The sequence below is a fragment of the Bubalus bubalis genome, chromosome 22 (genome assembly GCF_019923935.1).
Source record: "Bubalus bubalis isolate 160015118507 breed Murrah chromosome 22, NDDB_SH_1, whole genome shotgun sequence".
Classification (NCBI taxonomy): Eukaryota; Metazoa; Chordata; class Mammalia; order Artiodactyla; family Bovidae; genus Bubalus; species Bubalus bubalis.
The window spans coordinates 33,409,673-33,424,541 of record NC_059178.1 but is presented as its reverse complement, the minus strand read 5'-3'; the positions used below and the strand labels follow the sequence as shown (position 1 = coordinate 33,424,541).

The window sequence follows — 14,869 nt, the reverse complement described above, 5'->3', positions numbered from 1 at the left end:
CCCAGGCTGTGTGCTGTTTCTTGCTGCCTCGTTCTGGCTCGAGCAGTGACTGCCTGGGATGGTTTCCCCGCTGCCCGCCCCCTTGCCTGGCCCCCCCTGGGATCTCTGGAGGCCCCCAGATCCCTGTCCTGGGCTCTCTTCACCCCCCTCTGCGTCCTGCTACCTCTGACTTGCCGCTTTCTACTGCAATCATCTCTCCTTTGCTCTCACTTGAAGCCTTGAACTTCTTAAGGGCAGGGCAGTGTTTCCTTCTGTTTCTGGCAAGTGGACACTCAGTATATGTTTCTGCAAAGAATTGTAATTATTTGTCCTACTTGGCAAGCCTCCAGGGTGAGAATCTTGCCTCTTCCTCTTCCTGGAGGTGAGAGCATGGGTATTCACCTTTGAGTGAGCATCTCTTTGCTCATTTGTAAACTGCAGCTCTTTTCAGTCTCCTCAGGGGGCTACTGTGAGAATTAAGGGAGATGGCCATGTTTTATAAAACTTAGCTTTCTGGTCTAGGGATCCACAAACTTGAGTCTCGATGCCGGATTTGGGGCCAAGAATCTTTTTCAAGTTTTAAAATGCTTTTTAAAAAATCATGAAGAGAATACTACTTTTTGACACTTGAGAATTACATGAAATTTCAATATTGGTGTCCATGAATGAAGTTTTATTTGAATGACCAGAGCCACATTTATTCATTTACCCAGTTTTGCACTATGACAGCAGAGCCATAGAGACTCTGTAGCCTGAAAAGCCTCAAATATTTACTCTCTGGCCCTTTCCAGAAGCCTGGCGCTGGCTCAGCTGGTAAAGAACCCGCCTGCCAATGCAGGAGAGGCAAGAGACGAGGATTCAATCCCTGGGTCAGGAAGATCCCCTGAAAAGGAAATGGCAGCCCACTCCAATTTTCTTGTTTGGAGAATCCCATGGGCAGAGGAACCTGCCAGGCTACAGTCTGTAGGGTTGCACAGAGTCAGACACACTGTAGCAACTTAGCACTCAGAGGGCTTCCCAGGTGGCTCAGTGGTCAAGAATCTGCCTGCCAATGCAGGAGAAATAGGAGAGGCAGGTTCAGTCCCTGGGTCAGGAAGATCTCCTGGGGGAGGAAATGGCAACCCACTCCAGTATTCTTGCCTGGAAAATCCTGCGGACAGAGGAGCCTGGAGGGCTGCAGTTCCTGGGATCACAGAGAGTCGGACACAACTGACTGAGCACACACGCGCTTGGGGCAGGTCCATTGGAAAATAAGACACTAGGAGTGGAGTTAAATAAGAGATGACAGACTTCCACTAGTCTGTAGATTTCATTGACCCCTGAGAGTTCACCTAGAAAACCTCATGCTGCCCTGACCCCACCCCCAGGATGGAGTGTGAGCCTTGTCTGCCTCTGTCCTGTTCTCCCCTCTGTTCTCATCCACCTCCTGGGGTTGGATTCCTGCCCTGGCCCCCCTGTGTAGCAGAAGGGCTGGAGATCAAGAGGCCCCTGGCCCCTAACCTATCACTGGGACACCGGCTTACAACACATTGATCCAATTGCTGTGGTGAACTTGGGACTTCTCTTTATTTGTTATAGTTAGCCTAAAGAAAAGCTAACTAGCAGTGCTTACTCTGTGTCAGGCCCAGGATGAATGGTTGGGTATCTGCAGCTAGCAAATAGCAATGTATCACCCAGTGTCCCAAACTTGATGGCCGTTGAAAGCCCCAGTTCTTACTGATCAGAGAGCCCTAGATACTATCTCTTCCTCATTTTGAAATACGCAGAGCAGGCAGGGTATATAGGAGACGATGCATACGTGTCATTCTGTGCCTGTGCACACCTTCACATTTCACCCTGTTTGTTTTAGATTCTGTTGGAAAGAAATGAATTACGACAAATGAAATCAAAGCTGCCTGTAGGATTCTTTCTGGTGCTTTTCCTCACTTGCCTTCCCTGGGGTAGCCACTCTCCTAAATTTGGTGTTTATCGGTACCTTGTATATTTTTATATTCTTACTACATATGTATTACATTACCTTTTGAATGTAAACCTTATATATAAAAACTGTCATCAATCATGCTTTGGATTTTTGCTTTTAGTTTCTAAAGATTTAGACTGCAGTGTATCTTGGTACCAATCTTATTTTGGAATGTTTTATAAATAGATTTCTGAACTTACTAAAGATAATAGTCATTCCTAGGTTGATTTATAATTAAATTTCTCTCTCAACCTTACATGAAAGTTAAAGTAACTGAGTATCTGTTTTGTGATGGAACCTTGTGGATAAATGTAGCTCCAATTCTTACATTTTTAATGCTATTTCTGCCTTGACTAAGTGAAAATCTTTTGGTCCACTTCTCCTATTGATGGGCGTTTAGATAGTTCCTAGCTCTTGCAGTTACGACTGTGCTGAAGTGAACAATCCTACACATGTTGACTAGGGCACTCATGGAAGACTTTCCCAAGAATATACCTGCAGGATATGTCTACTATTATTTTTACTAGAATTTTCCATGGTGACTGTAGCCACATTCACTGATACCTCTGTGAAGGGTTTGATTGCTCTGTACCCTTGATTTGAGACAATCTTTTCTTGCCCATAACAGACTTAATAATTTTTGTTACTTTGGTAGGTCTGATCTAATATCTCACTGTTGCTCCTAATACAATTTTAAGTTAGATTCTGAGAGATTAGAAAAACCCATGTCCTTTTTTTCTTGTTTTTCTCAGATCTGAAAAGAACTGTTTACATTTTAGATCAGTTTGGATTCTTGCAACTTGAGTGTCTGCGACACTTCCCATGCATCACCCAGGAAGTCCTTCAGTTGTGAATCTGCGCTATATGGCTTCCTTCAAACAATTGCTTTGAGGTCTATCTTTGGGGTCTCCCTTTCTCCTTCCTTCCAATTTCTGGTTCTTCTCCACAGTGCAGACTATTCACAAGGCTGGCCCTGCCACTTTTGAAATTTACGCCCCCTCCTTAACTTTGAAATTAAGTTGCTCCTCAGGCAGCTTCTGTCCACTCTCTTCCTCCTGTATTTGGATTCCCATCAGGGCTGGGTGAAGGTTATTTTAAACAATTTATTTACTTTTAAATGAAGGATAATTGCTTTACAATATTGTGTTGACTCCTGCCATACATCAACATGAATCAGCCATAGGTATATATAGGCCCCCTCCCTCTTGAACCTCCCTCCCACCTCCCAAAGATTTTTGTAATTAATGTAAATGATGCCTGAGTTCTACTGAGGCTTAATCATCCTGTGTTGATGTCAGTAGGAAGTAGGAAAGAAAGCGAAGTAGTGAGGAAATTAACTCAAAGGGGTAGGTGGATAGCACTTGGTATGATTGAGTTTTAAGCCCACTGAGTATGTGTGATGAGGAGGAAGATGGCAAGAGATAGCAACTTTCTAATTTTTAAGTATAAAAAGGAAACATAATTGTATTAATCTTTATTTACATTTTTAATGTGTCCTTGCCCTCAAATTAGAGAAAAATACACTTTCCTTTTTTAACTGAAGGTTAGTGGATTTACAATGTTGTGTTAATTTCAGCTGTACAGCAAAGTGATTCAGTTTATATATTCTTTTTCAAGTTCTGTTCCATTATAGGTTATTGAAATTGATAGTCACTCAGTCGTGTCCAACTCTTCATGACCCTTTGGACTGTAGCCTGCCAGGCTTCTCTGTCCATGAGGATACTCCAGGCAAGAATACTGGAGTGGGTTGCCATTCCCTTCTCCAGGGGATCTTCCCAACCCAGAGACTGAACCTGGGTCTCCTGCATTTCAGGCATATTCTTTACCATCTGAGCCATCAGGGAAGCCTATTGTAGGTTATTAGAAGATATTGAATATAGTTCCCTGTGCTTACAGTAGGTCTTTCTTGTTTGTCTGTTTTATATATAATAGTGGGTATCTGTTAATCTCAAATCCCTAATTTATCCCTCCCCTGCCTTTCCCCTTTGGCAACCGTGTTTGTTTTCTTTCTATGTCTGTGAGTCTAGAGAAATACATACTTTCAATTGATTGCTTTTACTTGGTATAAAACACTCTGTACCCTGCAGTAAATATATCAGCATTTCAGTTTTTTAGTTCAGGAACATATTGAAACAAACTTCATAGAGAATTAGATGGGAATATACAAATCAATCGGAGAAGGCAATGGCACCCCACTCCTGTACTCTTGCCTGGAAAGTCCCATGGACGGAGGAGCCTGGTGGGCTGCAGTCCATGGGGTCGCTAAGAGTCGGGCACGACTGGGTGACTTCCCTTACTTTTCACTTTCATGCATTGGAGAAGGAAATGGCAACCCACTCCAGTATTCCTGCCTGGATAATCCCAGGGACAGAGGAGTCTGGTGGGCTGCTATCTATGGGGTCGCACAGAGTCGGACACGACTGAAGCGACTTAGCAGCAATAGCAGCATACAAATCAATATGCTGGAATGTGTACATTTTTCTTGAAAAGTTGAGTTAGTGATGGTAATCTATGGAGCCTCAAAACTCCTGGCTGTCTCCTCACCCCCACTTCTTCCCCCTCGGCCTCACTGGAGAGTTTTTCATTCACAATGACCATTTTAATGGAAATGTTCAGTCCTGAGAAGATCCTGGAATGTGCATTATTTCGATTTTGCTGTTTAAGACAAGTGGGATTTGTTTCTTCTACTCCAGTTATCAAAAAGATTAACCCTTTGCCCTCTACATTCTAATTGTAACCACTCTGAAAACAAAGGGGTTATTTGTACAAAATAGTGGGAAAAGCGAGGCTTTATGCCAAGTGGGATGTTTCTCCGTTGAAGGAGGTGGTGATCACGGCACACATTTTTTCCCTTGTGTTGCAGGCTTCCGTGGAGGCTTCTGGGGAGATCTCGTTATGCAAGACTGGATTTCCTGAAGATGTTTACAGTGCAGTCTTGTCCCGGGATGTGCTGGAAGGACAGCCCCTTCTCAATGGTATGACCTCAAAAGATACATTTGTACACTCAGCTCCAATGCTCTTGAAATACCGTTCACTGTTAAAAAGTTTCTAAATGATCTCCACTGTACAAGTATGAATTTTTCACAGTCCCTATAATGAGACTGTAGGGACTTTATTTTAGGATTACAGAAGAGCTCATAAATCTCTTATGTACACAACTGGAAGGCTCCTGATCTCCTGAAAACCTCTTCCATTTTTCATTTATGGTGGAAACCATCACACAGTTAATTTTTACAATTTTCTGCCTACATTTTACTTCTGGTAGAAGATCATATTTACCGAATATCTGATTCTGCTGATTTAAACATTATTTACAGCCATCGTCTACTTAGTATTTCGAATCAAAGAATTGCTAAGACATGTCAAAACTAACATTTAGCAAAATTATAATGAGCAGATTTAGCAGGTAAAATCTCAAGGCAAAAGCATGAAATTTGTATTTTTATTATGCCATTGTTTATAGAAATTACTGGATAGCTAATTTAGTTGTAATACATGTGAATTTCCAATATAGACTCGTCTCCTATCTAACTATGGATCAGATTCATTATATTGATGGATATCATATGAAAATTCTTGCCAATAAGTGTAGATAAAATCTAAGTAAAAGTTCAAATCAAAAACGAAAGTGAAAGCCCCTTCTGTTACCTCTAACTGAAAGCAAATAAAATTTTGATTAGTCATATTTTCATGGACTTATTTATCATTACACAAAATGTCATAGAAATGGGAAAGCAGGAAGAACTCATTAATAAGTTGTATTTAAATTCTAATTCCCCACAAATCATGCGTATATCTGAGGCTGTTTTAGATAGCCACTTTCAGAAAATCTGTGGAACCTCAACTAATTAATTGACACAGGCCTGTAGCACACAGCCTTAATTGAAGACTCTCTGTCGCTCTGACAGACCTTTGTGGTATCATACCTAAGAATACCATAGACAGAGGACTTTGAAATGTAAATAGCCCCTTAGCTACTGAAGTTCCTTGTTGCCAGTTATCCTTTTATTTTCATTTCTGTTCTGATTGTGATTTGCTCACACATATGTGATCTTTCTGAAGTTATTTTTAAGACATCCTCCCGTCCCTTTCTCATCACATGATATTTTAATGAGTAAATATTAAATCAGTCTGTCTCAATGCTGAATTGCTATATCATCTAGTAGCTAATGGTTGATGCAATAGAGGTTTAATTCAAATCAAAGTGTGTAGATTTTTAAAAAAATTTAATACAAGTCTCAGAGTTCTGCACATTTGTCATCTTCTTCAAATCTGTAAATTATGTGGCATCTTAGGACCTACCTATGTGATCTTAAGTAGTATTTGAATACTGAAAAATATTTTGATAAAATCCTAGAGAGTTAATTTCTCCAGATCAAAAATTTCACTGGAATTGTTGGCATTTTTACATTTTACTTTTGAGGTTCATTCTTAATTGGATAGTTCCTTCTCCTAGTTCCTTCTTCTAAAAGCTCATTGAAATTTGCTGGTTAAGAATAAACATATGGTCTGTTTCTGGAAGCCATTGATTTAAGGTGAAATATGCTGCTATGCTGAATAATTTTGAAAATGAAAGCCTGTTTTTAAATTATTTGATCATGCTGGTGACGAAACTGGGCATAACTGATTACCAGTATCATTTGAGTATAACCTAGAAACTTGGGACTTTCTAGAGTTGTCAGTATAAAAGATTGAGCATACTCTTGACTCTGTGCCCTCACAGCCGCTGGGGGAAGTCTATGACATGACAGTCTCTGGTAGAATTTCTCTGCATTTGGTATACCTAGTAGTTACCATTTTGATCTTTTAGCCTTTTAATAAAGCTGTTTCTCTTCTGACACATCATTACTTTTTTCCTTTATCATTCATAAAATATGTTAACAGACACCAGCATCTTAATGCTTCAAACATAAGGTTCATAATATTGACTCATAGAAAAACCTATTCTCTTAGAAGGAGGAAGATTTTTGTGAAACATCACCATTCCTTTCTCCAAGAGTGTTGCCACCAGTTATATGTATTTGGGAGAATCATTACTGAGAAGAATTCTCCTTTTTAAAAAAAAAAAAAAAAAGTTTCTATTAATACCTTTTTGGAGTTTTTAGTGACATGATAATCCAAAGGTGGCTGTGTACACTTAACCCAAGTAAATACCAAATCATAATTATGTTCATGAATTCTATGTTCTGTGCTAAGTGCACTCACCATGTATATTCTAAAGCTGAGAGTAATCTGTTGCTGGGCCAAGAGTGATGACTTTTGCCGTGGTTTTGTGATTTATAGTGTTCAAGGAAACAAGTAATTGTGCATAAGAAATATGCAACAGTTTTCCACGGCATTTGCCTTGTGGAGGGTTTCTCCCTTATTGAGGTTATAATCTAAAAGCCTGTTGAAATCGTAACTCCTAACCCTTGATGCTTCCTTTCATTTCCCCCTGATGACTTCTGGGGAGAGGAGGGCCGTTGTCCAAACATAGGTATAGAATGGTTTTGTAGAATCGATTCCTGGTGCACTAGACCTTGTACAAAAGTTTAACTTTCAAGTGTGTAAGTGCCATGAATGCTGATTCTTCTTCAAACAGTGAAGTCACAATCTTTTTTGAAAGTGCTTGAAAAACATGAAGCATTAGAGGGAGAGAGAAGATGTTAGAGGCATGTTAGAAAAGCTGGACTCTTGTCTAAAGAGGATTCTTTTCTCCCCACCCGCCCCTTCTATTTTCTGCTGTTGTAATGAACTTCATAGAAAGAATGGACCCAGTGAGCTAGTTCCATGCCTCCAATTTCTCTTCTGGTTTTCATCAGTGAGTTTTTGGTAAGATCATAAAGAAGGCAAAGGTGTTTTGTGATCAACCTTCACATTTCCTATTATATCATGTCGAATATTTCCACTCTTTTGAAAAAAAAAATTCAGTGCTTTAAAAAAAGTGGCTATCCAGGCCTCTGTTCCGTTAGCAAAACCAGATTTTTCTTAACTGTGCCTCTATTTTTGCACTTACAGGTTGTTTCCAATTTTTCTCTTACACATATTGTGCTGCTATGGAGATTCGTTTTTAGCGAACTTTGATTTTTCTTTATGGATATTTTCTTTGGGATTTGTGTTCAAAAGTAAAATTCCTAGGCCAAAGGTAATGGACTTTTTTTTTTTTTTTTTTCACATTTTTGTAGAATTCTCTTCATGGCTAAAAGTATGTTTGTTCTTTACTCCATCCTCATAACCACTGAATTTTACAATGTTTTTCATTTTCCTACTTCCCCTAAGATGAAAAACATTCCTTTTTTCATCCTGTGGTATCCTCTGGGTTTGCCTTTTGTAAGTTAGGATCAATTTTAATACGTTTAGGTCATCATTTTTACTTTGCTATTTTTCTATTCTGTTTGAAAAGCATTTCTTGCCAATCCCCTCAGTTTACAGATAAGCAAATTGGAGCTCAGGCTTTTCCCATGAGTATACGGTGCTTTAGATTGTTAGCTACAGATGTGGAATTAGAACTCATGTTTCTGATACTTAATTTAGTGATGATGCTAATGACGATGATTAAAGAAAAAAAAACCGTTATGGAGTAACACAGGGAAGCACATGAGCTAGCCTACCTGTCCATGTGTCTTGTGATAAGTCTGAGAACTGGTCTTTATTTCCCACTTGGCACCATGGCTTTTGTGTTATTAGACACATTTGGGAATTGGTGACTCTAAGGCAGGGCTTCCCTGGTGGCTTCTGCAGCGCAGGAGACCTGGGTTCTATCCCTGAGTCGGAAAGCTCCCCTGGAGAAGGGAATGGCTACCCACTCCAGTATTCTTGGCTAAAGAATTCCGTGGCCAGAGGAGCCTGGCAGGCTACAGTCCATGGGGTCCCCCTGTGATTGAAAAATATCTCCTGATGATTGTCACCATGAGTATTTTTTGTGCATACCTGTTTACAAGCAGAAATTTAGGGCTTTTGAAAATAATATTTAGTCTCAAATATTTAACTTACACTCCACTGAACTAGAAAGAATCTCTTGTGGTAGCACATTACTGGAAAAGAAAATAACTGAAATCATAAATTTTCATTCTTTCACCAGCAGTGCATCTGACACTAGGAAATAACAACCACGCCGCGACATCACAGAGAGCGTCTAGGCTGTTTTTAGTGTGGATGTTATGAGTGATTTTCCTGTATGTTTTGCACTGGTGGTCTGTATGCTTAGACATCTCGCTTAAGTAAACTCCTCCGACTCTGGTCAACATAAATAGCAACCTGCAATTACCAAGAAGCTCTTCAGTAATGCATTCAGACTCACCAACTCTGGGCAGCCCATGATGACTATTTTCAACTAGATGGAATTTGATTTAGATTAGTTTACTTACTGATTGAGGCTCCTCTCTGCATTAACACTCTGGGAGGAAGCTGTCATATGGTATCTTCAGACAACAGTACAGAAATCGTTTTTATTATTTAGTAGAACTATACACTATGCACTACTTTTTCTAAAAATAACCTGACTGCTCATGTATGTATGCATTACTGAATTTGGGAGCCATCTATATCTTAAGCAGGTCTTCTCTGTTCCAGGCTTGTACTAATATGTTAGGAAACCTTGGCTTTTGTTTTAATTCACATTTTTTATTTTGATAGATCTTTTTTTTTTAATTGTTTTGTGTAAATGTCTTAAGATATTTAAAAGGTAGGGTTAGAAGCGACTTGTTTATACAGCCTTTTGCTAACTTTGTGTGTGTGTGTGTTAGTCACTCAGTCGTGTCTGACTCTTTGCGACACCATGGACTATAGCCCACCAGGCTCCTCTGTCCCTGGGATTCTCCAGGCAAGAATATGGAGTGGGTTGTTATTCCCTTCTCCAGGGGACCTTCCAATCCAGGGACTGAACCCGGGTCTTCCGTATTGCAGGCAGATTCTTTATCATTTGAGCCACTGATTTCCAATTGTGAGAAAAGGCATTAAGTTTCGAGATGGTTCTCTTGGATATTGATGATTGGCTCTTAGGAGTTACAAATGAAATACAGCCATGTAGATTCTCCAGGGTGGAGAGCTTGTAATTTTAGTACCTTGTGTTAGTTATTTTTTAAGAGCCATTAGGTATATAGTAATATCAACATAAGAACTAGGAAATTTCATCCTTGTTTTCATCATAACCATTTAGACTTTATTTAATACTTGGCATGCTTTTATATCCCTTTTGATGCAATGTGTTTTAGGTCTAGGTTTCTTAATGCAATCCTATAAACCAAGATAAGCCAGTTTGGGTGGTCACTTCTTTGTTTTAAGTCCTTTTGCAGTTATTTATATCCTTCAGTAATTTGGAGTAGCCGAGGTCTGCTGTCTCACAAAGTAGCAACCAGAACTGTGTTGAAGAAAGTCACACTTCACCTATGAAAACGTGTTAACAAGCAGGCACTGAATGGTTTAAAATCTGCCCTCCTAAGATCTGAGGGCCCCTTTCTGTCTGTCCTTTTAGGCTATATAGGAAGCCTCTGGTGGAAAGTAGAAAATAAACACAATAAATAAGATTTACTTTATGTTAGATGCTATGGAGAAGAATAAGACAGAGAAGGGAAATAGGAAGAATGTGTGGTTTTGCTGTTTAAATAGGATGGTCAGGGGAGTATCACTGTATGGGAGACATTTGAGTAAGAATTGATATTGCAGGTGGTTCAAGCGCTATAGATAACTGGGAGAGGAACATGCAGATTAACAGCGAACTGCAAATGCAAAGGCTGTGTGACATTTGTGTATCTTCTTTGAAAAAATGTCTGTTCAGGTCCTTTGCCCATATTTTAATTGTTTGGTTTTCATTTTAAAAGTTTTTTTAATATATATTCTGGATACTAGATCTTTATCAAGTAGATGATTTGTAAATATTTCTCCCATTCTTTAGGCTGTCTTTTCAATTTCTTGATAATGTCCTTTTATGCACAAAAGTTTTTGACTTTGACTACGTACAACTTACCTGTTTTTCCTCTTGTTGCTCTTGCTTTTGGTGTCACATCTAAGAAACTGTTGCAAAATTCAAGGTCATAAAGATTTATTCCTATGTTTTCTTCTAAGATATTTTATGATTTTGGTTCTATTTAGGTCACTGACCCATTTTAATTTTTGTATGTAGCAGGAGATGGAAGCCCAACTTTATTCTCGGGATATATTTTGGCAGTCGAGCTGGCAGTTTGATGGATTGGATGGATGGTGTGAGAAAAGAGGGGTCAAGGATGACTCTGTGATATTTGGTCCAAATCCTGGGAAGGCTGTTAGTCACTGTGACAGGAATGATCAGGAGTTGGTTTGCGTGTGTGGAGATGAATGTCAAAGATGGATAAAGACATTTTGGTATAGGTGTGGGGTTTAGTGGAATGGTCTGGGCTGCAGTGTGGGTACTTCTAAGTGTATGAAGGACAGTCATGACCCAGGGTGAAATCACTAAGAGGATTTTCACCCAGTGTGAGGAAGAGACCAAAGAAAGAAAGAAATGCTTTCATATGGAGCCTTTCAGGACTCTGGGATTAGGAAGTCGGGATTAAGAGGCGGAATGGAGGTAAACAAGGTCCCACTGCATAGCACAGGGAACTGTATTCAATATCCAGTGATAAACCATCATGGAAAAGAACATGATTGAGTATCTGTGTAGATAGTGTATAGTGTCTGTATATGTGTATAACTGAATACTTCGCTGTAAAGTAGAATTTAACACAACGTTGTAAATCAACTCTACTTCAATAAAGGAAGTTTTTTAAAAACCCCAGAGATTGGTTTTATGCCTTTATCAACATGATAGTGGGCATTTCCTGTAAAATATTTAGATAGTTTTTGATTAGGGTCTCAGATGTTTGGGATACATGGCTGTTAAAATTTTATACAGGAGCTTTTTCATCCCTTTACAGTTTTGATTTCTTACTTAAAAAAAAAAAAAAAGAAATTTGGCTGTGCTGGGTCTTTGTTGCAGCATATGGGCTTGGTTGCCTTGCAGCATGTGAGCGCTTAGTTCCCTGAGTAGGAATCAAACCTGTGTCCCCTGCATTGGAAGGAGGATTCTTAACCCTGGACCACCTATGATTTCTTATCTTAAAGATATGATTCAGAAGACAAAAGACAGAGAGGTAATGAAGACTGATAAAGAGTGACCGGAGAGAGTTAGGAGAAAACTCAGTAGGATGTGGTACCTTCAAAGGCAAATGAAATTGTATTTCAAAGGAGGGAGTGACCCTCTGTACCCAATGCTACTGAAGGGTCAGCTCAGATGAAGACTGAGAATTCACCATGGATTTTGCAGCATGATGGTAACTGGGTGAGTTCGATTCTTGTGTGTTCTATAGTTATGTGGAGGCAGGAAGCTGGCCACAGATTGAGTTTTCCTTTAGAAGGACGAAGAGAAATTGAGTGGCAATTGAGAGGGAAGCAGATTCAACCGAGGATGGTGTTTTGTTTTTTTGTTTTTTTGGTAGGGCAGAAATGGAGAACAGACTTGTGGCCACAGTGGGGGAAGGAGAGGTTGGGACAAATTGAAAGAGTAACATGAAAACATATAAATTACCATATATAAAATAGATAGCTAACTTGACAGAAACCAACAAAATTCTATAAAGCAGTTATCCTTCAATTAAAAAATAAATAAATTAAAAAATTAAATAGATAGCCAGTGGAAATTTACTTTGTGACTCAGGGAGCTCAAAGCAGGTGCTCTGTGACTACCTAGAGGGATGGGATTGGGTAGGAGTTGGGAGGGAGGCTCAAGAGGGAGGGGGCATATGGTTACCTATGGCTGATTCATGTTGATGTATGGCAGAAACCAACACAATACTGTGAAGCAATTATTCTCCAATTAAAAATTTAAAATAAAAATGAGGATTATTTTTAAGGATGGGGGAGTAGCATCCCATGCAACATGGTTGCGTGTTGATGGCAAAGACTCCAGTAGGGAGGGGAAAAGTGATGGTGCAGAAGAGAGGAGACAATTATTAGGACAATATCCTGGAGTGGACTAGAGAAATGAGATCACGTGGGACTTAGAAATCTGTCCTTAAGACGAGCCGCACAGATGTTCTTATGTACCTACATTTGGGAACCACTCTCGCACTTTTTGTTGAGTCACTCCTGGAAGGGTTTTAAAAATCCTTCCTTTCAGCTTGATGATTTTATGTCAGCAGAAGGTTTGCTCTTCAGAAATGGCAGCTAGGATAAAAATGAAACCCTTGTGGTGTTCGATGATGTAAACAGGGTTTTCATCGCTGGAGCATCCTTGACAGATGGTTATCCAGTTTCTGCGAGAATACCACTGCTCATCCCCTCCCCCCAGGAGAAAGAGACCATTCCTTTACAGAGTCTGCTCCGTCACCGAAGAGCTCTCACTGTTAAAAAGCGATTTCTGAAAAAGTTGAACCGAAGCATATGTTCCTAAAATCTTTACCCGCTGGTGCCTATATCGTCATTTGGCACCGCACGGAGCAGCGAGTGCGTTCTCTTTTCCTCTGAGGTCATTCATTTCATCATTTTTCATTCGACAAGTATTTTTGCTCGTTCATCACATGCCAGTCTTTTTCAAGGAACAGGGCAATGCTGGTCAGCAAGACGGGCAAACTCCTTGCAGTGGAAACTTACCTTGAGAGATCCTTCAAATACTTGAGCATCATCACCTCAGCTCCTGAAATCTCTGCCGCAGGCTGCACATCAAACCATTTCTTCAGTGGGGTTTGAACATTCTGGTTCACCCTTCCCTTTCAACCAGAGGAAAGTGAGCTTCCCTCCACGACCGAACGCACAGCCTCTGAGTCCTGCCTGTGCTGTCGAGCCATCCTTCTTGCCTTTGACTGAGATGCTGCACTAGTGCAGCCCGGGGTGGACCTGGCGGAGCGCACCGCTCCGCCATCCTGTTGACTCTTGTTAATAGGGCTGTGGTTAACAAAAACTCGTGGGTGTTTTTCAGATGAACTGCTTACCATCTTGCACTTAAAAAAATGATTTTTGAACTCACACGTTAGACCTGTAAATAGATTTTTTTCTTTCTTTCTTTTTTTTTTTTTTAAGCAAAAATGCCCTAATATCAACACCATCTGGAGACCCCAACTGGCAACCTAGACACATAGAAGCCCCAGCAATCAATGCCAGTATTTGTTATAACTCCTCATTTGAACAGAGGGACATATGACAACATCTGTAAGTTGTAGATGACAATAGCTCCCAAATCAGTGGAGTTAACAACACACACAAATGTGTAGATACACAGATGCACACACACACAAATTCTTTAAATTGTTAAATGATCAAAAAGTGGTTGATGAGTTTCAGCCTATAGCAACTTTGAGACAATGTTAAGATTTTATTTCAATTCATGTTCTTTGGTTTTCTTAAAATAGGATTTCTCCATGTCAGGCAATGGAGAAAAGACCCATTGCAGACATTCAGTTCAGTTAAGTTCAGTCACTCAGTTGTGTCCGACTCTTCACAACCCTGTGGACTACAGCACGCCATGCCTCCCTGTCCATCACCAACTCCCAGAGTTTACTCAAACTCATCTCCATTGAGTCGGTGATGCCATCCAACCATCTCATCCTCTGTCATCCCCTTCTCCTCCTGCCTTCAGTCTTTCCCAGCATCAGGGTCTTTTCAAATGAGTAAGCTCTTCGCATCAGGTGGCCCAAAGTATTGGAGTTTCAGCTTCAACATCAGTCCTTCCAATGAACACCCAGGACTGATCTCCTTAAGGATGGACTGGTTGGATCTCCTTGCAGTCCAAGGGACTCTCAGGAGTCTTCTCCAACACCACAGTTCAAATGCATCAGTTCTTTTGCACTCAGCTTTCTTTATAGTCCAACTCTCACATCCATACATGACTACTGGAAAAACCATAGCCTTGACTAGACGGACCTTTGTTGGCAAAGTAATGTCTCTGCTTTTTAATATGCTGTCTAGGTTGGTCATAACTTTCCTTCCAAGGAGGAAGCGTCT

At 40.1% G+C, this 14,869-nt stretch overlaps 1 protein-coding gene across 2 annotated transcripts in view; it reads left to right on the top strand.

Annotated features, from left to right (window-relative positions):
- CDH2 (cadherin 2) overlaps window positions 1-14,869 on the top strand; it is a 247,523-nt gene that overhangs the window by 25,827 nt on the left and 206,827 nt on the right. For both annotated transcript variants that reach the window (XM_025273239.3, XM_044934638.2), the window contains exon 2: window positions 4,803-4,914. In XM_025273239.3, the coding sequence (XP_025129024.2) occupies window positions 4,803-4,914 (112 nt within the window). The remainder of the gene's footprint in view (window positions 1-4,802; window positions 4,915-14,869) is intronic.